This window comes from Canis lupus, chromosome 18 (genome assembly GCF_003254725.2).
Source record: "Canis lupus dingo isolate Sandy chromosome 18, ASM325472v2, whole genome shotgun sequence".
Classification (NCBI taxonomy): domain Eukaryota; kingdom Metazoa; phylum Chordata; class Mammalia; order Carnivora; family Canidae; genus Canis; species Canis lupus.
This window is the reverse complement of record NC_064260.1, coordinates 35299295-35323463: the sequence shown is the minus strand read 5'-3', so window position 1 is coordinate 35323463 and position 24169 is coordinate 35299295. Positions and strand designations below refer to the sequence as shown.

The 24169-nt window shown below is 47.7% G+C and overlaps 1 protein-coding gene across 1 annotated transcript; it reads left to right on the top strand.

The window, feature by feature from the left end:
- The first annotated feature begins 6480 nt into the window (after positions 1 to 6480).
- RCN1 (reticulocalbin 1) lies at positions 6481 to 19805 on the top strand. The gene is made up of 6 exons (XM_025452374.3): positions 6481 to 6749; positions 11388 to 11581; positions 12757 to 12935; positions 14592 to 14652; positions 17587 to 17786; positions 18672 to 19805. The coding sequence occupies exons 1-6, from the start codon at positions 6496 to 6498 to the stop codon at positions 18777 to 18779; spliced, it is 996 nt and encodes a 331-aa protein (XP_025308159.1). The 5' UTR covers positions 6481 to 6495; the 3' UTR covers positions 18780 to 19805.
- Positions 19806 to 24169: the final 4364 nt, after the last annotated feature.

Here is a 24169-nt window from a genome sequence, read left to right as displayed (position 1 = left end):
GTCCTGACCCACTGGAATTAACCCTTACAGCATAATCTTTACTATGTCATGGTCTACCATCCAGTGATACTTCACTACTTCATGTGTAATATAAGAACCTTAAAACAACGGACTTCCATTTCTCTCCTCTGGGCCTATATCCTATATACAGTTGTAATTATGTGTCTTATTTATGCATGTGTTATCAACCCCACAATACATTGTTATTATAGTTGAGAAGTCAATTACATTTTTAAACGTTTTAAATAAGAAAAAAATGTCATAATATTTACCCTTTCGGTGACCATTTCTGATGCCTTTGGTTTCTATGTGTTCAGCCAGATTTCCAGCTGGTGATGCTTTCCCTCTGCCTTTTTCGTCTCTCTGGTCCTCCTTTACTGCTTTCTTTTGCATTAAGTGAATGTTTTCCAGTGTAGTATTTTCAGTCCCTTACTGTTTTTTTTCAACCATATATTTTTTGAGTTATTTCCTTAATACTTGACCTAAGGCCTATGTTCTACATCTTAACTCATTAGAATCTACGTTAGATACACGAACTTATTGCAACGAAATATAGAAATGTTCATTCTCGATAACTATTCTCTTTTCCAGCACGTGCTATTATTTTTACACATATTACATCTACAGATATGTTACAAACCTAACAATACATTGCTATAATTATTACTTTATATAATTTTATGTCTTTTAAAGGAGCTGAAAAAAGAAAGTAAAGCAAATATATATTTATAGCTTTTGTTATATTTACCTTTTATTTGCCTTTTCTGGTTCTTTTTATTTGTCCTGTGGATTTGGTTTTATTTATCATCTGATCTAATACAGTCCAATATAGCTTTGTTCCCATCCACTTCCTTTATACTGTTATTGCCAAATATATTATGTATCTATATGTTATAGGCCTAACAATACGACTATATACATATTTTACATATACATTTTAAAATCAGTTATGGGGAGAAGAAATATGCATTTATATTGCCTTTTATAATTATGTTATTATCTTTACTGGTGCTTGTGTGTGTGTGTGTGTGTGTATGCGTGTGTGTATTTGAATTAGTTTCTTGGGTCGTTTGCTTTCTGTCTGAAGAACTTCCTTTAATACTTCTTGTAAGGTAGGTCTGTGAGCAACGAATTCTCTGGTTTTGTTTATCTGGCAATGTCTTTATTTCATCACTACTTTTGAAAGGTAGCTTTGCTGGATGCAGGATTTCTGGCTGGTGGGCTATAGGATCTGGTTTCCCTCATTGGCACTTCTTGTTGCCTCTATTTTTTTTTCCCTGTCTTGTAATTTTCTTTGAAAACTGGATTATTTTAGATAACATAGCCTAGAACTCTAGATAGTGGTCTTCCTCCTCTAGGTCTTCTCCTTGTTGTTTGCTTGTTTATTTGTTGATAGTCCAGTTGGCTGGAGTCTTTTAGGGGAAGTCTCTTCCCTCACATTGTGAAGCATCTGACATTGCTCCTTAGGAGGTGCTACCTCAGACATGCATGGAACCACAGTGGTTTAAGCAGGGCTCTTTTTGACTATTTCCTAGACCACAACCAACTTTAGGCACCACTAATTGCCAGCTAATTGCTCTATAGTTTTAGCCAATGTCCTGGGGCAAAGACAGCTCCCCAGTCAGATCCCATTAAACTCATAATCCTTTCCAGGGGTAATTTTTTGAGATTGGTGTTTGAGGTGTGCTCTGACCCCAGGAGGGCTCTTCTTCACTGTCTCTTTTCCCGGTTCTCTCTGGTAAACTAGCTGGCTTGTGATTTCATGTGTGTTTTTATCACTTAATTAGCATCCTTTCTTTTTAGCTTAAAGACAGCCCTTTAATGTTTCTTATAAGGCCAGTTTATTGGTGAACCCCTTTAGCTTTTGCTTTTCTGGAAAACATTTTATTTCTCCTTCAGTTCTGAATGATAACCTTGCTAGGTAATGTATTCTTGTTTGGAGGTGTTTCTCTTTTCAGCACTTTGAATGTATCATACCACTCTCTTCTGGCCTGCAAAGTTTTCGCTGGAAAATCTGCTGATAATTTTATGAAGATTTTCTTGTAACACATTTTTTCTTTCTTGCTGCTTTTAATCTTCTGACATTTTTATTGAAATGTGTTTTGGTGTGGGTCTCTTTGGGTCCTCTTATTTGGAATTCTCTAGGCTTCCTGGATCTAGATGTCTATTTCCTTCCTCAAATTAGGGAAGTTTCAACCAGTATTTCTTCAGATAAGACTCCTGCCCCCTTTTCTCTCTTTTTTCCTTCGGAGAAACTTATGATGAGAATGTTAATGTATTTGAGTCACTAAATGATCTCTACTCTTTTTCACTCTTTTATTTGTATTTTTACTGCTCTGTTTGGGTGAGTTCCACTGCTCTTTGAGTTGACTAATCCTTTCTTCTGCTTAGGCTGTTGAAGGCCTGTAGTGTATCTTTGAGTTCAGTTATTGTATTCTTCAGCTATGTGACTTCTGTTTGGTATTTTCTTATATTTTCCACCTCTTTGTTGCACTTTACACTGTGATCATCCCGTTTTCCCCATTTGGTGAACATCTTTATGACCATTACTTTTAATTCTTTATCAGAGATAAGTATAAGTCACTTCTCTTCATTTTATCTGAGGTTTTATCTTCTGTTTTTTTGTTTTTTTTTTTTTTTTCATTTGGAACATATTCTTCTGTTTTGTTTTTTTGTTTTTTTTTTTCTGTTTAGTTTGACTCTCTGTGGTGGTTTCTATGTAGTAGATGAAACAGTCCCCTCTCCCAGTCATGAAGGAGGGGGCTTGTGTGGGAGATGAAACTTGTCACCCAACCTTGCCCCAGGTCTTTGTTGTCTCTCAAACCTTTGTGCTTGCCCAAGCAGTCTATTATAGGTTTAATAGCTCCCAGTAGTTCAGGATGTACCAAGACTTGATAATGTCCCAAAGAGGAGGATCTCAGCAACTAGTAAGTCGGACTTACTAGAAGTCAGACTCTCAGGCATCAGTTTTTAAAGATATGCAAATATATATAGTCCTGTGGGATCACAAGCACAAGCCCCACTGGCCACCAGAGCCAAGCAATGTAAAAGTGTCCCCTGGGAGGAGCCATCAGAGTGGGCACCAGACGTGGGTACCCTCTAGGAGACACTGGTGCTCTGGACTGCAGCAGAGGGTGAGGCTAAAGGTAGAGCCTGCCCTCTGATTATCTCTGGAAAGGATCACAGCCCCCCTAGATGGATGTGTAATTAGAAGTCTGCTTCTAAGTCTAAGCCTGATGATGCTTAGCTAATAGGCCTCTTTCACAGCTCTAAGCTGCCTCTTGCTGTGCCCTGGGGGTGGCAGCTGTTTAAGAATTCTGCATCCTTTGATTATAGTGCTGTGGACCCAGTAAATAAGTCTTACTGGCCATCAGAGCTGGGTGATATAGAGGTGCTCTCTGGCAGCAGCCACAAAAATTGGCATACCAGATGCAACTATGAGCTCCTTTCTGGGTGACAGAAAGTAAGCTCCTTTCTGGGTAATTATTAGAGTCCTACAGGACAAGGATTGCAAACTCCTTGGTCTCTGGAGCCAAGTGATCAAGAGAACTCATCAGGCCACAGCAGCAAAAATCAGGACACCATATGTGTGTCAAAGCTCCCTTCCAGGAGATGCTGGTGCTCTGGCAAACGCTTTCATAGGAAGTGGGGAACCTCCTTCACTTTAACCCTGGGTGCAATTGGCCATCCCCGAGCCTGAAGCCGATGAGCCTGAGGCCCAAACTTCCCTATTTCTTGGTTTCTTGGCTCACTACAATCTTGTGGGTCTTGGGATATGAGCCCCATTGGTTTTCAAAGTTAAATGTTTTTGCAAGGTTGTCTCTCAACTGTATGTCTTAAGAGTTCGGATGCTCGATGTGGGTCTCAACAGTTTACAGTAGGTGAACTGTTTTGTTTTTTCTACTTTAAATAAATTACATTTTTGAAATGGTAAAGGAAACCTAAATTCCAAATAAATAAGGTATTTTAAAAAGTAGAGGGTGGCGATGGGAAGAATAGTCATTTTGACATTTGAGGTTCCACAAAAGAAACAAAAAAAGCGATGCCATCCCAGGGGAAATGACATAAACTTCTTTGGATTCACAGCAGTACTAGAATTCTCTGGTAATTCCCACAGGAGCCAAGACTACCTCTGGAACAATCTAAATATTGGAAACCACTAGTGTCTGGCAGAAAGCCAACTAGAACAGGGCAGAGGATGTGCCGCCCTCAATCCCGAGAGTCTGGATCAGTCCCAAGGGCCCAGGCCTGCCTGTGGCAAAGTTGTGAATAAGCAAAGCAAAGACTGTCTCCAATCTCCACCCACTTTCCTATTCCCTTCCCAATCCTTCTCCTCCTTTTAAGCCTTGATCTCTGGGCCTCCTCCCACTCCTCCTTCTCCCCCCCTACTCAGTTCACATCCTGCCTGTGTGATGAGCACCGAAGGTACAAAGCCACCCACCTCAGTGCCCTCACATTTTAATAGGGAGCTCGCCTGCACCCGAAGTAACTGTTGCTTTATTGCTGGAAATTTAAGCCTCTATACTGATGGTGGGTGACATATCTCTTCTTAAGCACCGCACTGCCTGCCCTAAGAAGGTTGTGACACTGAGGTTGACATCCCCACATCTCACCGTGGGCAGGTGGGGATATACAGGGTCACAAGGGCATGACCTCAAACTCCACTGCTCACGCCAACTCACACAGGACCTTATTTTCCCTCATATACCCACAGCCCTGCGGTCTGGCTTAGCCTATCATCTTCAGCCTCAGTGCAGATGTCCCTTTCTTTGGGACGCCTTCCCCCAATGGATCCCCAAATGTGGGTCCTGTCCCTCTGATGTACCCCCATAATACTGAACACCTTTTTCCCTCAGCTCTTGTCACACGGACTTGCCACTCAGTTAACCAGGACTCCTCACGGTACTCTGACATTTAGCAGGTGCTTAGTTTATTGAATGAATGAAGGATCTGTACAAACGCTCTAGCTCCGCGGACACGATGACTGTCTTGTTCCCCGTTGTAACCTCATCATCCAGTCCAGTGCTTAGGCCATGAAGGGCACACAATAATTATTCATTACTTGATTCAGATAACTCTTCATAAGAAAAGGTACTTGAATCTATGTTGATATGTCCTGGTATCCTTATTACACAACCCAGTGACCTCTTCTAGACCATCAGGATAGGGGGACAGGAAAAGATAAAGGAAATGCTCTGGGAGTACCGCTGTCCCGGGCTGTGGCAGTGGGCTCCTCTCGTCAACCTCAGCTTTAGTGCTCCAGGGATGCTTAACCTAGGCTCATCAGCGGGGCTTTAGAAGATTCGTGAATCTCCTGACACTTTCATCAAACACTCGTGCCAGTGGCCGTATGTGCATTTTTCTGGAGGGAGACCCGTGGTTTTCAAATGAGTCCCAAAAGGCTGTGACACGGAATCTTTGCTCTTAGACCTGTACCGTCCAATACCATAGCCAGAGCCACGTGCAGCTATTTAAGTGTAAATTTAAAATTAAATCCTCAAAGCCTTAGTTACATTAGCAACCTATCAGGCGCTCGATAACCACTGCCGGCCAGCCCAGACACGGACGGTTTCCAAGACTGCAGAAAGTTCTACAGAGCTTCTCTGTGTCGGCAGCACCACTCTTGCCTTCAATGTACAGACAGGATTTGTTTAAAGCATGTAGTGCTCTGCAAAAAAAGTGCTCCCATCGTCTAGAAGGGAAAGCATCAGCCAGCTGCAATCCCGATTTCCTTTGGGAAATGGGACCATCCAGCAGCCCGGGGCCCGCACTCCGGGCCCTGGGAACGCCCAGGGCTGCTCAGGCTCGCGGGCCGCGGCCTCGGCGCACGGGAGCTGCTCGCTGGGCCCTCCCGGACCTTTGAGTTTGCGACCCTCCGTGGTTCCAGGGGACCTCGGCCACCCTGGTTTCTTTCCAGACTCTCGTGTTTGGGACCAGACTCCAAATGTGCGGGGGGAGGGGGGGGGTGTCCAGTTAGGGGCGCATCTTGGGGCGGGGTCGCGGGCCGGGATTCGGGCGCCCCGTTGGAAGTTGGGGAGGGCCAGCGCCTCGCTCCCTCCCTCAGTTCTGCGGCACTGGAGGAAGAGAGGGCGCATTTGATCCAGAACATCTGTTGCTTGACAAAGAACTTGCGCGTCTCCCAGGAGCCCTCCGGCCCCCAGCCCCGCGCGCCGGGGCCCGCCCCTCGCGACCAGACCGCGGGGAGGGGCCGAGGCGAAACCCGAGCCCCGCGCCCACCCCCCGGGCCGCCGACGTGGCTCGGGCCCCCCCCCGCCCCCCGCAGCCCGGCGGCCAATGGGCGCGCGAGCCCGGCCGCCCGAGCCTCCCTGCCCGCGGCCCGGGGCGCGCCCCCCGTCCGCTCCCGCCCCGCCCCGCCCCGGCCCCGGCCCCGTCCCCGCCGCCGCCGCCGCCGCCGCCGCGCCCGAGCCCCGCTGCCGAGCCGCCGTCCCCGCCGCCCGCTCGGCGCCCCCCGCCGGCCGCCCTCCCGCCCCGCCGATGGCGCGCGGCGGCCGCGACCGCGCCCTGGGGCTCGCCCTGGGGCTGCTGCTGGCGCTGGCGCTGGCGCCGCGGACGCTGCGGGCCAAGCCCACGGTGCGCAAGGAGCGCGTGGTGCGGCCCGACTCGGAGCTGGGCGAGCGGCCGCCCGAGGACAACCAGAGCTTCCAGTACGACCACGAGGCCTTCCTGGGCAAGGAGGACTCCAAGACCTTCGACCAGCTCACCTCGGAGGAGAGCAAGGAGAGGCTGGGGTGAGCCGGGCCGCGCAGGTGCCCGCGGGGACGGCGGGGCGCGCGCCGCAAAGCGAAAGCGAAATCGGGCGCGCGGCCGGAGGGCGGGGGCCGCGGCGGGGACGGCGGGGACGTGGCCGCGGCCGCGGGAGCCAGGGCGGCGAGGGCACCCCCAGGCCCCTCGGGGGCAGCGGTGTGCAGCCGAAGACTTGCCGCACGGTGGCCTTCGGGGACAGTGACAGGATTCTCGCCCACCCTCCCAGTTTCCACATTCCCCGAGTGGAGGGCTTGTGACCCTGCCAAGAAGGTCCCCAGGATGAACGTAAATGGGTAAAAGACTGGTGGGGGGGGGGGTTGCGGATGCAGGAGAGGCTGATGCCCGGTGGGAGTTACTGGGTGGGGGTGGGGGTGGGGGGGGGGAGGGGGGCCAGAGGTGCCCTGGCCTTCGGCCTGATAGTAGGGAGGGCAGGAGGAGGGATATAAAAAGCTTGTTGAGGAGACAGAGGGGGATTAGGGGACAGGGAGTGAGAAGCGGGAATGGAAACTGGTCCCCGAGTTTGTGCTTCCAGCACATGTGAGCGGAGGCACCCGGTGCTTTGGCAGGGAGGGCAACAAGCTGGAGGGTGTGGTGGCAGATTGCAGAGCTTCGCTGGTGAAGCCAGCTGAATCGGGAGCCAAGCCTGGAACACAAAACTTCGGTACATCTCTGCACCCTCTCCAGGTCCCCTGGGGATTCACTTGGGCTTGGGCAGAGATATCTGGGACCCTTCCACAGAGGAACCAGCAGCCAAAACTTGATCCCAGGTGGAGGCTGCGCTGGGCTGGGCTGGGCTGGGCTGGGGCTGGGGAAGGAGGGGGAGAGGGGGGGGGGATCCCAGTAGCCTTGCCTAATGGGCACCAGGCCTTCCTCCCGGAACCTGCTTCCTGGGGGTGGAGGATCTTCTTGTCCTGCTGCATGAAAAAGAACACAGCCATCCCTGTGCTGAGGAGGGCTACCAAAGGCCAACGTGGTTGGTTAAAATAGGAGGCTAAATTATACCTATTGTGTAGGTGCACCATCTGCCTGCTGATAAAAAGATCTTTCAACTTCAAAGTCATCTCCAAACAATCACCCTTTATTTTGCAGAAAAGTACTTTTCTCCGCTGGTTCAGGATTTAACAATGGGGGCCATTGAGGAGTTCGGCCTATTGTATTGCTTTGAAGCACTTGGTAACTGATTTATTCTGGGACCCTGAGAGGCAGCCATGTGCCACGTTGTCATCAGGGAGGAGGCCGAGAGGTCTGGGGATTTGGAGTAAGGAACTCTGCAGTTTGCGGTCCTAACAGCTTCCAGCTTTGATGCGTTTATCCTGATAGGCGAGCCTAGTGGTGAGAAATGGGGCTGGTGGTTGGTCTCCATCTGATGCTTGCATGAACACCTCAGCTTCATTCATTCAGTCATGCAGCAGACCTCTGAATGGCTGTTGTGTGTCAGGCACCAGGTTGGCCGGCTGGCAGACACAAGCCGTATGCTCTAGGCCTCAAAGTACTTAGAATTGCCCAAGCAGACACTGCACGAATGCTGGGATGGCCGCATATACAAACCCCAGCGCACAGGCTCGGGAGGAGGAAGCCCCAGAGCTTCAGGTTGGAGAGAGCGGCTTCAGGGCTCGGGGTTGTCACCTGATGAGAGCTTGTGGGATGGCTCAGAGGTTGCCAGGTGTACAGGCAAGGGCAGGCATTCCTGCAGAGAAAACAATCTGCTCATAAAGGTACTGAAACCTGTTCTGGGGGATGGGGAGTGTTGGGACAGTAAAGGGACAGCACAGAAGTAGGAGGTGGGAGTGGAGGGAAGCTAAGGGCAGAGCAGAAAGGACCTCTGAGGTGGAGATTAGATGTTATCCCGTACACGATCAAATGTCATCATCCCCCAAACTTGTCAGGAATGTCAGACGGCAGAACAGAGAACATAACTGAGGCATGGATGGGGCGATCAGGGGCAGGGGAGTGGCAAGGAGGGCCGGAACCAGGCACAGCCAGTCCCAAGGGCCGGAGAGGGTGAATCTAGACACATGTGGTAGGTAGAACGTGGGTACTTGGCTCTTGACTCGATATGGGGGTGGGGAAGACAAGGGAGGAACCCAGGGGGTCATCTGATCTCTGGCCTGAATCACGGGTTGGGTAGTGGGTAGCGGACGCACCACACACCTGTAAGGTGAAGCCAGGCCATAGGTGGAGGCTTGGAAACGATGGGTGCCATTGGGGACGGGATGGAGCATGAAAAGCCGCCTCTGTCCACAGCTCCCCATGCACCAGACACCCCCTCCCAGCTTGGGCTGCTGAGGGAGGAGTGTGGCTGGATCCAGGCCATCACCACCTGACCCTGGGTTCTGAGAACGTGACCGTTCTGAGGCCCCTGGAGACACGTAGGCCAGGGGCCCCGCAAGGTGGAGGCCCGCAGGCCGCACGCATTCACAGACATGCTGCAAGGTCTAAGAGAAAACAGAAACTACACCCTGAGGGCTTTCACATACACACCCTCATTTCTGGTTTCTCTGGACACCCGGCGACTTTTATTCCCATGTGTCCGTCATTGTCTGGAGCAGAGCTGGGCCGCCTTGCAGGAGGCTGGCCACAGATGTCCAGGTTTGCCCGAGGCTCTGCCTGGAGGCTCTGCACACTCTGTTACTCGCTGGGTGTTTGCTGAGCTCTCGGTCTGTCTGTGATCTAGGGTCCTGTCCTTCGTAAGGCCAGGCACACATTCTCTCCTTTATTCGCCGCAACATCCCATGTAAAGCAGGTGTTCTAATTTAGAGTCAGGGAAATTGAGACCCCGAGAGGCTGTGCTTCCCTGGAGGGGAGCCTCGAGGCTCAGCTTGTTAGTCTTGAGACCTGTTAAAATGGCAAGTGAGGGGACGCATTAAAGCTGTTAGGAGTGCTCAGGCTTTGCTGAGAAAGAGGAGCTCGGGCTACCCAGATTCAGGAGGGCGATGGGGACTTCACATGTCCTCATGCATTCATCCCCCATCTCTGGTTTTTTTTTTTTTTTTTAATTTAAATTCAATTAAATTCAATTAGACAACATATTCATTGGTTTCAGATGTGGTGTTGTCTAACTTGTCAGTTCCAAATAACTCCCAGTGCTCATCACATCACGTGCCCTCCTTAATGCCATCACCCAGTTACCCCATCTCCTCACCCCCCTCCCGTCCAGCAACCCTCAATTTATTTCCTAGAGTTAAGAGTCTCTTGCGGTTTTTCTCCTCATTTGTAGTTCATCAAAGAGTAACTGTCAATTAGGACTTCTGTTGACAGTAAAAAAGTTTTACCACTGAATTGACAGGTTTCCAGCCCAAAGCAAAGAAACAGATCCCTAATTAACCTGGGTGGCCCCATCGCAGGTAAATGGACCACTAAAGGAATACTTACTTCTTTCTTTCTTTAGTATATTTTTTATTGGAGTTCGATTTGCCAATATGTAGTATAACACCCAGTGCTCATCCCATCAATGCCCCCCCCTCAGTGCCCGTCTCCCAGTCACCCCATCCCCCCCGCCCACCTCCCCTTCCACTACCCCCTGTTCGTTTCCCAGAGTTAGGAGTCTCTCATGCTTTGTCACCCTCTCTGATTTTTCCCACTCATTTTCTCTCCTACAGGGAATATAAGAAATAGTGAAAGGGATTATAGGGGAAAGGAATACTTTTTTAAACCTAAGAAATAGCTTCTGGGTATCCTTGATCCACAGGGAGAGCATCCCTAGCTTGGGACCCTTGGACCTAGAGATGGACACTGGTGAGTTCTCAACCTGAAGTTTGCTCTGCATTAGGGTTTAGGGTGCCCCAGGCGAGTCCAATGGGCAGTCGCTGGACCCTGGGCCAGCTGTGGAACAGGAGACACCACTCTTGGACCTGGGCATCTTCACCCTGAGGTCAGGGGCGTCGGCTCCTGCAGCTGCTCAGCTGATCCAGTTTCTTGAATAATTTCTGTGGTGTGAAGGCTCCTTCATCGCTGACATCTTAGGCTTTGGTCAATAAGATCTGGTCTCTTTCTGCTTTAAGTTTCAAGTCTTTGAGTCCAAAGTGGTGAGATTTAAAAAAAGAAGAGACGCATTCACTTATCTTTTGGCTTACATAGAATTTTCCTTTATTTCTTCTTCCTCTTCTTCTTCTTTTTTTTTTTTTTTTTTGCATTGGCCCTAAAGCCCAGAGATGTAATTTCTTACCCTGATCATAGCACATGCTAGCTGTGTGATCTCAGAAAAGTCATCCCATTTCCCTCCGCCTCTGTGCCATCACTCTAAAACAAGGGTGTCGGACTGCACCCGGAGGAGACTGCTAGGTTTCATCTTACACATCAACTCTGATCAGTTGGTGGTGTCCTCCTGCAAAGCATTGTGTTGAGAAGGCTTCTGAGGCACCTCTGGGTTTATCAGGACAGAGGGCATGGCCCTCTCTGGCAGTGTCTGCCATTGGCACGGGGTCAGGGGGAGGCACATTGTCTTCAGAAAAGAGAAACTTCAAGATCCTTTGCAGCACCATCGGATCATTGATTTTATTTCAGTTGTTTATGCATTTTAGATTCTGCGGTGTTTGATCTTTTTCTGGATCAGGATCACACAAACCTTGATAATAGCCTTGTGGGTTTTTTTGTTTTTTGTTTTTTTTTTTTCTAAACTACAGGAAGATCGTTGATCGAATCGACAGTGATGGGGACAGCTTTGTAACCACTGAGGAGCTGAAAACCTGGATCAAACGAGTGCAGAAAAGATACATCTACGATAATGTCGCTAAAGTCTGGAAGGATTATGATCGGGACAAAGATGATAAAATTTCCTGGGAGGAATACAAGCAAGCCACGTATGGTTACTACCTAGGTAAGAGGTGCTGCACAGCTGTGGCCCGCACAACAAGCTCCTTGAGGGAGCCTCTCTTCTCTCTTGACACATCTACCGCCCACTTGTGTAACATCCTCCTCTGCTTGCTAAGAATGTACAGAGCTGCTTAGTCTGAGTCTGTAGGTGGTGAGCAGTGGGAGGGGTCTGGGGTCCAATAAAAAGTGACTTAGCCTAGGTGGCTCAGTTGGCTAAGCATCGGATTCTCAATTTGGGCTCGGGGTCTTGAGATTGAGCCCCACGATGGGCTCTGCACTGAGTGTGGAGCCTACTTAGGATTCTCTACCTCTCTCTCCCTCTCTCTCCCTCTGCCCCTCCCCCACCTCCCTCTATTAAAAAAACCCCACAGAAGTGACTGAGGTTGCTGTCCAATCTGAGCGGACAACCTCAGAGGCAAAGAGAACAGAGCAGAGGTGAAGCGTGTCTGTGGTACAGTTTCAAAATGTTGCCCAGTTTCAGAAAGCAAAGACCAAGTGGGCTGGAGCAGTCAAGGAAGGCTTCCTGGCGGAGGGTGGTCTGGGAGTTGGGCCTTGAAAAATGGATATATATTTGAAGAGATAGAGACAAGAGGGGAAGGTGGGCCAGCTGGAGGAACAAAGGGGCAGCAGTGCATTCAGCAGTGGGCAGGGTTTGGATATAAGACATGCTTGTTCATGGGGAACGATAGAGGGATGTGGACAAAGCACAGGGTGCAGCCCCACTGGGTACAGGGTAACGAGAGCTAGGAGACCGGTCTGAGGAGAGCCAGAGGAGCACACACTCACGGCTAGGTTCAGGGAGATCGTGGAAGCTAGACAGAAACCTGCAGACAGAATGTCATGGTTACTGGGGAGCCTGTGCATGTTCTAGAGCAAAGAATGATATGACGAAAGCAGAGTTCTGCAAAGAAAAAGCATGGCAGTAGGCCCAAAGCCCACACTCTTAACCACTTGCTGTAATGCCCCCATAAGCTGTTAGGGCCTGGATTGTGGGGCGGCGACGGGGGTGGAGGTGAAGGAACAGACCCTAAAGCCATCCTGAAAGAAAATGTTTCAAAGAACTCAGTGGCTCGGGACCTTTTGTCCTGTGTGTACCATTTGGGCACGAAGGATGAGTGATCTGGGAGGAGACGCTCTCCTTAGCAGCCCAGTTTAAACACTTCCGCGCACATCCTGCAGGAAACCCTGCTGAGTTTCAAGACTCTTTGGATCATCACACCTTTAAAAAGATGCTGCCCCGCGACGAGAGAAGGTTCAAGGCTGCAGACCTGGATGGTGACCAGACCGCCACTCGGGAGGAGTTCACCGCCTTCCTGCACCCTGAGGAGTTTGAGCACATGAAGGAAATTGTGGTTTTGGTAAGACAAATAGAGCCTGAGCCAGAGCCAAATCTGTACTAAAATCTTGTCCCTTCTTCCAAAGAGAGAGCATTCTTCAGCTTGACAGGAATTAAGAGAAGAACCCTGAAGTGGACTAGGTGGGAAATACCCGCCTACCCGCTGGCTTAGTCGGGACAGGCTGCCCACTGTAACAGCCCTGAGCCCAGCCGTGGAAAACAAAGCTTCTCCCAAGACCAGTGCAGGTGGTCCCCCAAGTCAGGTGGGCCTTCTGGGCACTTCTCCAAGTCCTGTCAGGTACCCGGGCTATTTACACCGTGTACTCGACCATCTTGTGGCTTCCGGGTCATCCTGGCGACAACCAGCTGGGAGACCAAGGACAAGAGAGGGAAAGAAAAGAGGGCAACAGTCTGCCATGATTGTTCTGGCCAAGAAATGGATCCTCCCTCCCTTTCACCTTCCATGGACTCCTTCTAAAGAGGACGAGGCAGGGAGCTACTGTTCAGATGTGGGCCGGGCAAGAGCAGATGGATTTAGGGATCAACTAGCTGGACTCTGTCCCATTTTTCAGCCCTGAGGGAACAAGAAAAAGACTCTGAAATGGACTGGTTGATTGTTAAACCATTGGGGAACTTGAGAGTGGGAGAAGGATGTTCCTCATAGGAGTAGGGCTTGGGAGGCCGCATGGGGCATGGGTCTGATTTTGACCCAAGGCTTTGAGGAATGGTTTCCATAGTGCTTTCCATGGCATCAGGTTGGGTCCCAAACGTCTTCATTTTCCAGAACAGTAAAATAATTGCCATCATCTATTTCCCGGGCAGATGTCCCAGGCCAGTTCTAACTGCTTGGATGCTGGGAAACAAGTGGCTTAAGTGTTTGTTCATAATCAACCCTGGACTATTTCCGTTGCCCAGTTGGTGGATGGGGCCCGCTCTTGCCTCATGCTTCACTCTCGTGATCACCATGACACCGAGGACTGGGCAGTGGCCCTAGGGATCTTTTTACCACCCACCATCCATTTAGGATAGGTGATTTGCCAGAGGAACTGAATTGTCCACAAGCGCATCCTGTGCCTCTGGATTGGCTCTCTGCTCCCGGGGTTGGCTGTTGTCTTCCATCCAGGATGCCTCTGAGTTGCTGTGACAGTGGATCGTAAATTCATTTACTTACTCACCCTAGCCGTAATCCCAATTAAGTCAAATATACTAAATGCAGAACATACACATTCAAAAGTCAGATATGCTTTTACTTTTTAATTGCCCACTGTTTCATATTTTTGTGACACCAACTTAGTGTCCGTCGTCCACTGAGCCCCGGCATCTATTTTTTGTGAGTATCTCGTCCACTGGTACCGCAGGGGATGGTTTGGCTGGATGGTGGAGATGGTTGGCCTGGCAGGGCTTCCTGATAAAAATCAGAGCCCTTCTGGGCTTTTACTTATATTTTCATTTGAAGAGAGTGTTCTGCTCTTAAAATGGTGGGATGGGGGAGGAGGAACAGAAGCCACTGCCTGTTTTTTTACAGATAAGAAACCAATGCCCAGGGAGGTAAGGAGACCAGCCAAAAGTGGCCAAGGATTTTCAGCCATAAAGCCAGACAAAAGACAACCGGTAGACTTCTCAGATTTACTTGGGGCATGTAGCCATCTTGCCTTCTCTGTTCCCTTTTGCTTCCCAGGAAACTCTGGAGGACATCGACAAGAATGGGGATGGGTTCGTGGATCAAGATGAGTATATTGGTGAGTATGGCCTGGAGTCTTGCTCTGCTGGCCCAACTGGGCAACATTCCTGCACCCCCACATCGAGCTACTTTCCCCAGACGTCTCTGTTAGCAACAGCTGCAAGTCTGATGTTGTCACTCCTGTGCCCTCCCACTGGGAAGGGACTTGTCACACCAGCCCTAGTGGTACAGTATCAGGGAGGCACTCTGGAGACCTCACACGGTGGGTGCGAGCGGGCCCATGGCTCTGCGAGGTGCCCCCCACCACACTGTCTAGTTTTACCCTTGCAAAATGGACATGGAGATCCCACAGATTCCCAGTGAGGTCAGAGCAGACTGTGCCAGACGAGAGGCCCTGAAGTCACACTCTGGGGCTCAGAAGTACGGAGCAGATGGAGCTGTGATGATTCCAGCTGTGGAGATGCCCAGGCATCTGCAGAGGGGTAGGGTAGCCTCCTTAGAGGGCTGACTCCTTTTACAGAGTGCACGGCTGCCCCCGGTTGGCCATTTGGTGCCTTTCTTTTTTTTTTTTTTCTTTCTCTTTTTCTTAAAGATTTTATTTATTCATTCATGAAAGACAGAGAGAGAGGCAGAGACACAGGCAGAGGGAGAAGCAGGCTCCATGCAGGGAGCCTGACGTGGGACTCGATCCCGGGTCTCCAGGATCATGCCCTGGGCTAAAGGCGGTGCCAAACCGCTGAGCCACCGGAGCTGTCCCATTTGGTGCCTTTCACTGGGACTACCGAACCTGGCATTTTGTTCTGATGGGCTCCACTTAGGCAGGAAGTTTTCAGGTACCAGGCACCCACCCGTGGACTTAACGGCAGCTGAGTCAGACGCCGCCTTGCTGGTTAGAGCCCTTTGGAGCTGCATAAAGGACTGGGGGAGGCAATTTGGGGCTCTGGCACGTGGCTCCAAGTGGCAGGTGCCTTCTCACAGCAGCTCTTCTGCTCCCAAGTGTCAGTAAAGTATAAGCTGGCAAGTCTTTTGAGGGGTGGGACGATGCGTAGGATTTTTGTACGCGTACTCCGTAGAGCAGTTAATCATCAGTTAATCCCCGGTCAGTGTGAAACTGGAGCCCGCGCCGCCATCGGTCTGTGGTCTGTGGCTGTGTCTGACTTTGCCACCCCAGGCCCAAGAACAAGCGCCTTTGGTAATGAGGAGCAAAGTTTCTTCTAATCATGAGAAATGATATTTGATCCGAAGGCCCGCACGCCGTCGTCCGCCGGTCCGTGGTTAACAGACAGGTAGCTCTCACCAGAGTAATTAAAGTGATCTTGGCGGCCCTACCTCTGCAGAGTAACAGATGCTGACAGGCCCCGCGTCAGGGCAAGCAGCAGAGCCTTCCTCTTGCCCGGTGTGCGTGCGACGGACGGTTCAGAGCCGCGGACGCCTCACCTTGACGGTGGTGATGGAATTAGACAGAAAAGGCTGACGGATTGAAACGAGCAATGTAGCACTTTTGATTAAAAGTGTGTGCTCTTCCTGGCCCTCCTGAACTCCGCATTGAAACAGCGCAGAATCAGGGGCAAAGCTCTGAGTGGCTTTGCCTTAAAGAAACTTCATTCCCTCCTTTATGTTGGGGGGGCGGTGCATGGTGGGGGGCCTTGTGCTTGAAAATGCAACTCTGAGCAGCTTGCAGTCCGAGAGGCCCGATGTGTGGACTGGTCCAGCAAGTGACTTCAGGCACAGAGGAGCCTTCTTTTCTGGTGGGAGTGAGTGGAACACCGGTGGTGATGTGGGGCGCTGGGAGGAGCACTGGACTCAGGAGTCCTGGCCTCTCCACTTTCTAGCTGTGTGACCCTGTGAGAGTCACATGATCGTGATAAGCCTCAGTTTCCTCATCGGGAAAATGGGAATACATAGCCTGCATGCTTGCGGGAGTAGATGAAGCCCAAGTTAGCTAATAAATACAGACAACCTTCTCTCAAAAACAGTCTGCAGGTGTCAGGTGTGGGTCTGCCTTGTGGCTGAACCAAGGGTCTTGCCTCTCTTTTTCCTTCGTTCATGACCTGCTCTCTCCACCCCCTGGCATTTCCAAGCTGTGTTTCCATTAAAGAGAAAACTGCCCACAGGGTGGGTATCTGTCTTTTCCAAGGAGATCTAGTCACTTAGCAAACAACGCATAAACTTTGCCTTCTTTTTTTCTTTTTTCTCTGTCATTTTGTAAAAGAAGGATAATGATTCATCTTACGGAATTGTTGTAAGGATGAAATAAAACGAACTATGGGAAAGAAAGCCCTTTGGAAATAATACAAACAACAATAGGAATAAGTGGTTAAGACCGGGGTGGAAGCAGAGTGGCCCTGCCCCTATGTAGTCTCAAGCTCATACTGGCTGTGGGTCTTTGTTAAGGTTAAGGGTAAGCCTCAGTGTTTTCATCTATAAAATGGGAAAACCAACAGTATCTACTTCATAAGATTATTATGAAAGTTAAATGAAAAAATTATAAAGTATTTTATATATAATAAATAATACTAATATAATATTTTATATATAAAAACATATATAACATAATAAGGACCAACATTAAGCACATCCTACAGGAAAAGGTTTTTCACCTATACAGTGCCAGTTTGGGTTGTAGAGTTTTTTCACAGAAAGTATCCTACTTAATCTTCATAATAACTCTGTGCTTTGTAAATTATTACCTCCACATAATAGATAAGACAACTTAAGACTTACTGAATTAAGGAACATAATCCCAGTCACTGAACTAAGTCGAGCCAGGATACATCTTCTGGCTCATAAGCTCCCTTCTTTCTATTCCACGAAGCAGCCTTCGTAGTGGATCAATCACTGCGTCGTTCTCAAGAAAGCGCCCACCAGACATTTGGGTTGGGGCTCTTGATTGGTCACCATCTTTCCCAAAACTCAAGAGGTCAGGCTTTCCTTGACTTACTGACTTACCTTCCCACTTATCTTCATAACCAAAGACAACCTTCCCTTCTAGCGGATATGTTTTCCCACGAGGAGAACGGCCCTGAGCCAGACTGGGTTTTGTCAGAACGGGAGCAGTTTAATGAGTTCCGGGATCTGAACAAGGATGGGAAGTTGGACAAAGATGAGATTCGCCACTGGATCCTCCCTCAAGACTATGACCACGCTCAGGCCGAGGCCAGGCACCTGGTGTATGAGTCAGACAAAAATAAGGTATTTCACGATCTTCTAGAATCGTTCCTTGAAGGGACACAGTTTACATAAGATTGGTTCTGTTTGCTTCTTTGGTGATAGCATTGGCCCAGGCCCATGCAGCCACGTCCTGATCAACTGCTCTCACTCTTGCCCTACATGAGACTTGTAAACTTAAGCCAATACCATGATAACCCATGTAAACTCATTAGGCCCAGACATTCCCGAACAGTCCGCTAAGGGCCACACACTTAATTCACTCCCATCTCCCAGGATTACAGAAACGGTAACTTTGTTTGCTGTGGCCCAGGCTTGGATTTAAGAGGTATACCCTGAGTTGCCATAAGATAGGTTTGTTCATTCATACAGTCAGCAGATATTATCAGACATTTGTAATGCGTCAGACACAAGCATGCCCATCCCATTACATCCAAGCAAGCTCGTACTGCTGGCTCTGATGCCCAGCACTTCAGTATCTATTAATAAATATCCAAATAAATAAACAAGATTTAGAAAGAAGTCCTGCTTCTTCCCAATTTGATCACTGCCCCCAGTTCTTGGGAGACAGGAGAGTTTTAGAGTCAAGCCATAAAAGGGAAGTGGAATTCTTTGGGGCGTGTTTTGGGGAATGCCAACACTGCTTGTAGACATAACTGGATTCTAGCTTCTGAATTCCTTGAGGACTTGCCTGCTATATTTTACCGTAGCTCTTAAGCCAGGAGGCTGTTCCAGTTTGGTTTTTGGTGGGCAGTGACCGTGGGTGAAGGACGTGCCTAACAGCTTCTTAATTATGCCATGTACTAATTTTAAATGTTGAAAATCCATGAAATTATGAGAGCTTCATGCTGAACAACTGCTCAGAGTTCCCAGAACTTCTGTGACAGAGGTCTTTCCTCCCTCTTACAGGATGAAAAGCTAACTAAAGAGGAGATATTGGAGAACTGGAACATGTTTGTTGGAAGCCAAGCTACCAATTATGGGGAAGACCTCACAAAAAATCATGATGAACTTTGATGCATCCTCCCCATAGTACATACAGCAGACTGTCATAGGCTTTCTTTTATTGTTTTGGATGGTTGCTGCAGTTGTCTCATTTACAGCACTTGTGGCCTCCCCAAAAAGCAAGTTTATAACCTCGGATTGGGGTTAAATTGTTTTCCACCCAATATTTACTGGAAAATAGTCATCGCTATTGTTTCAGTAAGACTTCTCTCCAAACACATTAAAATCTTGGTAAATCACTATGCTCTATGGGGACACTTGCTAAAACATGATTTTTTAGCTTTTTTCAGTAAACATAAATGAAAGGGGGAGAGAATGTGAAAAAGCCTCATATTTAGAAGTTGGGTGGGCTGGGGGGCACCGTGTGGAGCGACTGCTATGTATTTTAACTGCACATTTTTTACATTTGCCACTGTTGAATAGTCAGTGAGCGGAAAGCCTGACGAAGCTACAGTGGTATCCTCCTATGCAGGCTTATTTCAGAGCACGTCTCATATTCCAGATTCTTCCTTCTTGACTTTGTACTCTGAGCTGTCACTGTAAATGGTATATAAATCCTCTGTGCATTTTTCTGTGCGGACCTGCTCATGTGCACAACAAACCCGCATCTTTGTGTTCTTTATTTTTACAATAAGAAGCAATCAAGAAAGATAATGTGAAAAAGAAAGGAATTTTAGAGGTAGGGAAGAAATGAATGTCAGGCATTCACAGAGCTATAGGAAAATGATCAACACTATTATACTTGAGAAAATGTTCTTGTCATGCAAATGAGGTAGGTCTGATCTTTGAAAAAGTGAATAGAAATACAATCCATTTCCTCGCTGATCGCCAGTAAGAATGAAGCAGTGGGATCCTGGAGAAGCTGGTATTGTGGAGTTTTGGAACCCCTCCATCTGGTCCCCTGGACCTGCCCTGGGGACCACCACACCCGGGAATTAGGAATGTTCCAAGCCGTTGACCGAACTGGTAGAAACAACTTTTACAGGTTGAAATTTTACTTTATAAATAGCGAACAAAATAAAAGGATCCCACTGAGGATTTTCTCCTGTGTCCTGTGGTGTTTGACCTCACATGTGCTATTTGTGACATTCTTGTTCATACAGAATTAACAGTGGGATGGGATTCCATGTGTAAGATGCTGAAGGCTCTGGGCTTTTAATCCAATTACTAGAACGATTAGAACATGCTCACATTTACTTATTTAACAAATAACATAACTTCCTTCTTTCTCTGCTAGTAAGGGCATCTCCAAGTCTCTGTAACTCTTTGGGACGGGTTTCAAAGGCCTCCAAGGTCCGACAGGGTCTGGTCCCTTTCTGCATCAGCATCTCCCTGCCACCCTCCTCTCCACCTCCCATAGCCAGCCCCATTGACTTTCTGGTCCTCCAACATGCCGAGTTTATTCCCAGCTTGGGCCTTTTGCAACTGCTGCCCTCAGATTCAGAACACCCATCTCCCGCATGGAGGGACTCAGGGTGCCTCCACCAGGGGGCCTTCCACACTGCATCATTTACAGTGGTCCCATTTGAGTCCCTGTTTAGATTTTTGTCTCATTTCCCCATTTCATTTTCTTCTTGATACATATTGCCATTGAAGCCACTGCTTCCTAGGGTTGATGTACAAATTACCTCAAAGAGGGGGGCTTACAACAGAAACTTAGTCTTTCACAGTTCTTCAGGCCAAGGTCTGAAATGAAGGGGTTGGCAGGGCCGCGCTCCCTCTGGGGCTCTCAGGGAGAATCCATCCTTGCTGCTTCCAGATTCTGGTGGCCCCAGGTGTTCCTTGGCTATGGCGCATCACTCCACCCTATGCCTCCATTTTATGGCCTTTTCTTCCTCTGTGTGACTTCCAAAGACACTTGTCATTGGATTTAGGGTCCACTTTGATAATCCAGGATGACCTTGTCTCAAGATCCTTACAAAGACTATTTTTCCAAGTAAGGTCACATTCACAGGTTCCAGGGGTTAGAGGTAGACATATCTTTTGCAGGGGGCCACCTTCAACCAACTGCAACACTTGACATGTTCTTGTTTGTATGCTGTCCATCTTCCCCATGCTGCAGTGTGAGAGCAGTGGCCTGGTTGCCCAGGACCTAGAGCAGTAAAGTCTAGTCTATAATAAGTACTCCATAATTACATGCTGAATGAATGAGAGGTTGTTGGCTTTCATCAAAGAGAATTTCTTCAGGGGGAAAAAAAAAACTGTATAAATAATTAAAAAATAGCTCACATTCTCTGAATGAGAAGTTAAGTAATTTGCTTGACTCCACAGTGATTAAATGGCAGGGCTGGCACTCAAATCCAGGTGCTCCTGGCCCCAAATCTCCACTGGGTTTTTTTGGGTGGTTTTACGCTCCAACCTTCAGATCTGATCCATGTTCCCTTTTTTTCTTGGCTCACCCGTGACATATGATTATATGGTCAGGGAGTGAGAATAACTCTTCTTACCCAGAATTAGGCGGACACCCTTTTTATTTTTATTTTTTTTTTTTTAAGCAATGAAAACCTGTCTTTTAAAAAATGAGAAAATAATATCTTGTAACCTAATTAGAAGCATAACACTTGTAAAAGGTGCTAACATTATTTTCACCCTAAAAGGGAATGCTGGTTGATTTATTAAGTTATGCATAGTAAGATGTTAAATATATTTTGAGCACTAAATTTTTCCTTTCAAGTCAGTGCACATAAGAAGAGAACCCTCACAGAGACTAGTGCTTCTGGGGCTGAATTTAACACTATTTAAAGAAAGAAAACCTTAGCTAGAGGACATAACTGTTAACATGGTGATTTGTAAAGCCTTAGATTTCTAATAGGGTCTGACTGTTTCAAGGAAAACATATTTTGTTTCTAGGTAACATTTCAAGTCAGATTATGGACAAATGCTACAAAATTGATCTGTAATGGGAAATACTGTAATGTCACAAAGCATTATTTATATGCTTAATGTAACTCAGAGCATTAATTGCTAGGAGCCAAAATCTGTCCAAGCAAAACACGAACACACATCTCGTACCTCTTGTCTCTTACTATAGGTTTTTGAATGAATTCGAGTGTAACAAAAAAAAAAAAAAATGTAGTTAGAAAATCAGCAACACCTGAAGGTTTTCTTCACCTGCTTGGATTATTGTAGTTGTTTCTTGTTAGCAAAGGCATGAATCCTATCTGCTCAGAAGTGCCCAGCAAACAACAGCGACATGGCTACTTGTTAGCAGCCCAACGAAAACATCTTGTGGAGTTAAGTGGTGGATGGCTGACTGGATGTTTTTAAAAGTCTTTCTAGACTGATTTTGCCACCTTTATAAAAATCTGGCTTCCTCCCAAGAACATGCAACTAAAATCTGGCTCTCTAGGGTCTTAAAACGAGTTTATAGTGCTAGAATTTCCCCCCTAAAAACCAATGAGTGCTGTAACATTCACTGTTTTGGCTCATGATAAAGTATTAAAAACTTGGATTTTTAAGTGGAAAGACTGTGTCATCAGTACTTAAAATGCTTGCGATTTATGTGAACTTGGCGCTCTTTGCACAGAATCCATCTGTACTGTCAATTCTGGTCAGTTCCGAGTCCGAGGCTAGCTAAACGTATTGTAGATGTAACACATCCCACCATCCTGTGTGTCTTCCGTACCTCTATCACTTTTAAAGTAGAAATTGGGCGCACTTGGGTGGCAAATTCAGTTGTGTCTGCCTTCGGCTCAGGTCATGGTCCCAGGGTCCTGGGATTGAGCCCCTCATTGGGCTCCCTCTCTCACTGCAGCTCTCCCTGCTTGTGTGCTCTCTCTCTCTCAAGTAAGTAAATAAAATCTTAAAAGACAGAAAGGAAGAAAAAAACAAACAGTGTGCAACTCCCACTGAAGCACAGGAAAGAAAATGAATGTAAGGCTTGGTTACTTTCCTATCTTGGAGGTGCTTGGGTAGCTGGAGCACATGGCATTTCTTTTCTTTTACACTAACAGGCACAAACCAGCCACTATTCCCAAGTTCTTGCACACATTTCTCCTGGAACCCTCACAACAACCTCTGAGGCTGGTACCCATTGGGAAGAGGAAGAAGCTGTGCTGTGGGAGCAAACAACTCCACCATCTCAGGGGTCTAAAGCAACAGAGTCCCGTCCATGACAGCTGTGGTTGGGGGGTGTGAGCATCAAACATAGGCAAGCAAATGTGTTTGCACCCCCAACAATGCCCAACGTCAAATAGCATCCTCCTAATTAGAAATGGCAGAGCCAGGATACAAATCAGGTTCATCTGATGGGGGACCCCCACCCTCATAATTACCCCACTATGTTGCCCCCAATTAAAGAGCCTCTTGGAGAATCCACTGTTAATATTGCTGCCATTTTAAACACTGGTGGTCTTGCATGGTGAAATTTGTAAATTCAGGACCACTGGGATGAGATGCAGAATTGGTGGCATGGAAAGATGGGTCCAAAGGTGTGGCTGGATTGAGTTCTCCCTCTGCTACACAGAAGTTTTGTAGGTAAACAAACAACTCAATAGGTCACCTTCCTCCTGAAGCCCTATTGTAACGTGGACAATAATAATAATAATAATACTCAGCCCTCAGAGTAGTCACAAATACGCATGACACAATGCACATGCAAGAACCCAAGGACTGAAAAGTGACACACACAGAAAAGATTTTTTTCTTTTTTTTAATTATTTTTTATTGGAGTTCAATTTGCCAATATATAGCATATCACCCAGTGCTCATCCTATCAAGTGCCCCCCTCAGTGTCCATCACCCAGTCACCCCCACCCCCCGCCCACCTCCCTTTCCACCACCCCTTGTTCGTTTCCCTGAGTTAGGAGTCTCTCATGTTCTGTCTCCCTCTCTGATATTTCCCACTCATTTTCTCTCCTTTCCCCTTTATTCCCTTTCACTATTTTTTATATTCCCCAAATGAATGAGACCATATAATGTTTGTCCTTCTCCGATTGACTTATTTCACTCAGCATAATACCCTCTAGTTCCATCCACGTCGAAGCAAATGGTGGGTATTCATCGTTTCTAATGGCTGAGGAATATTCCATTGTATACATAAACCACATCTTCTTTATCCATTCATCTTTTGATGGACACTGAGGCTCCTTCCACAGTTTGGCTATTGTGGACATTGCTGCTATAAACATCGGGTTGCAGGCGTCCCAGCGTTTCATTGCATCTGCATCTTTGGGGCAAATCCCCAGCAGTGCAATGCTGGGTCATAGAGCAGATCTATTGTTAACTCTTTGAGGAACCTCCACACAGTTTTCCAGAGTGGCTGCACCAGTTCCCATTCCCACCAACAGTGTAAGAGGGTTCCCTTTTCTCCGCATCCCCTCCAACATTTGTTGTTTCCTGCCTTGTTAATTTTCCCCATTCTCACTGGTGTGAGGTGGTATCTCATTGTGGTTTTGATTTGT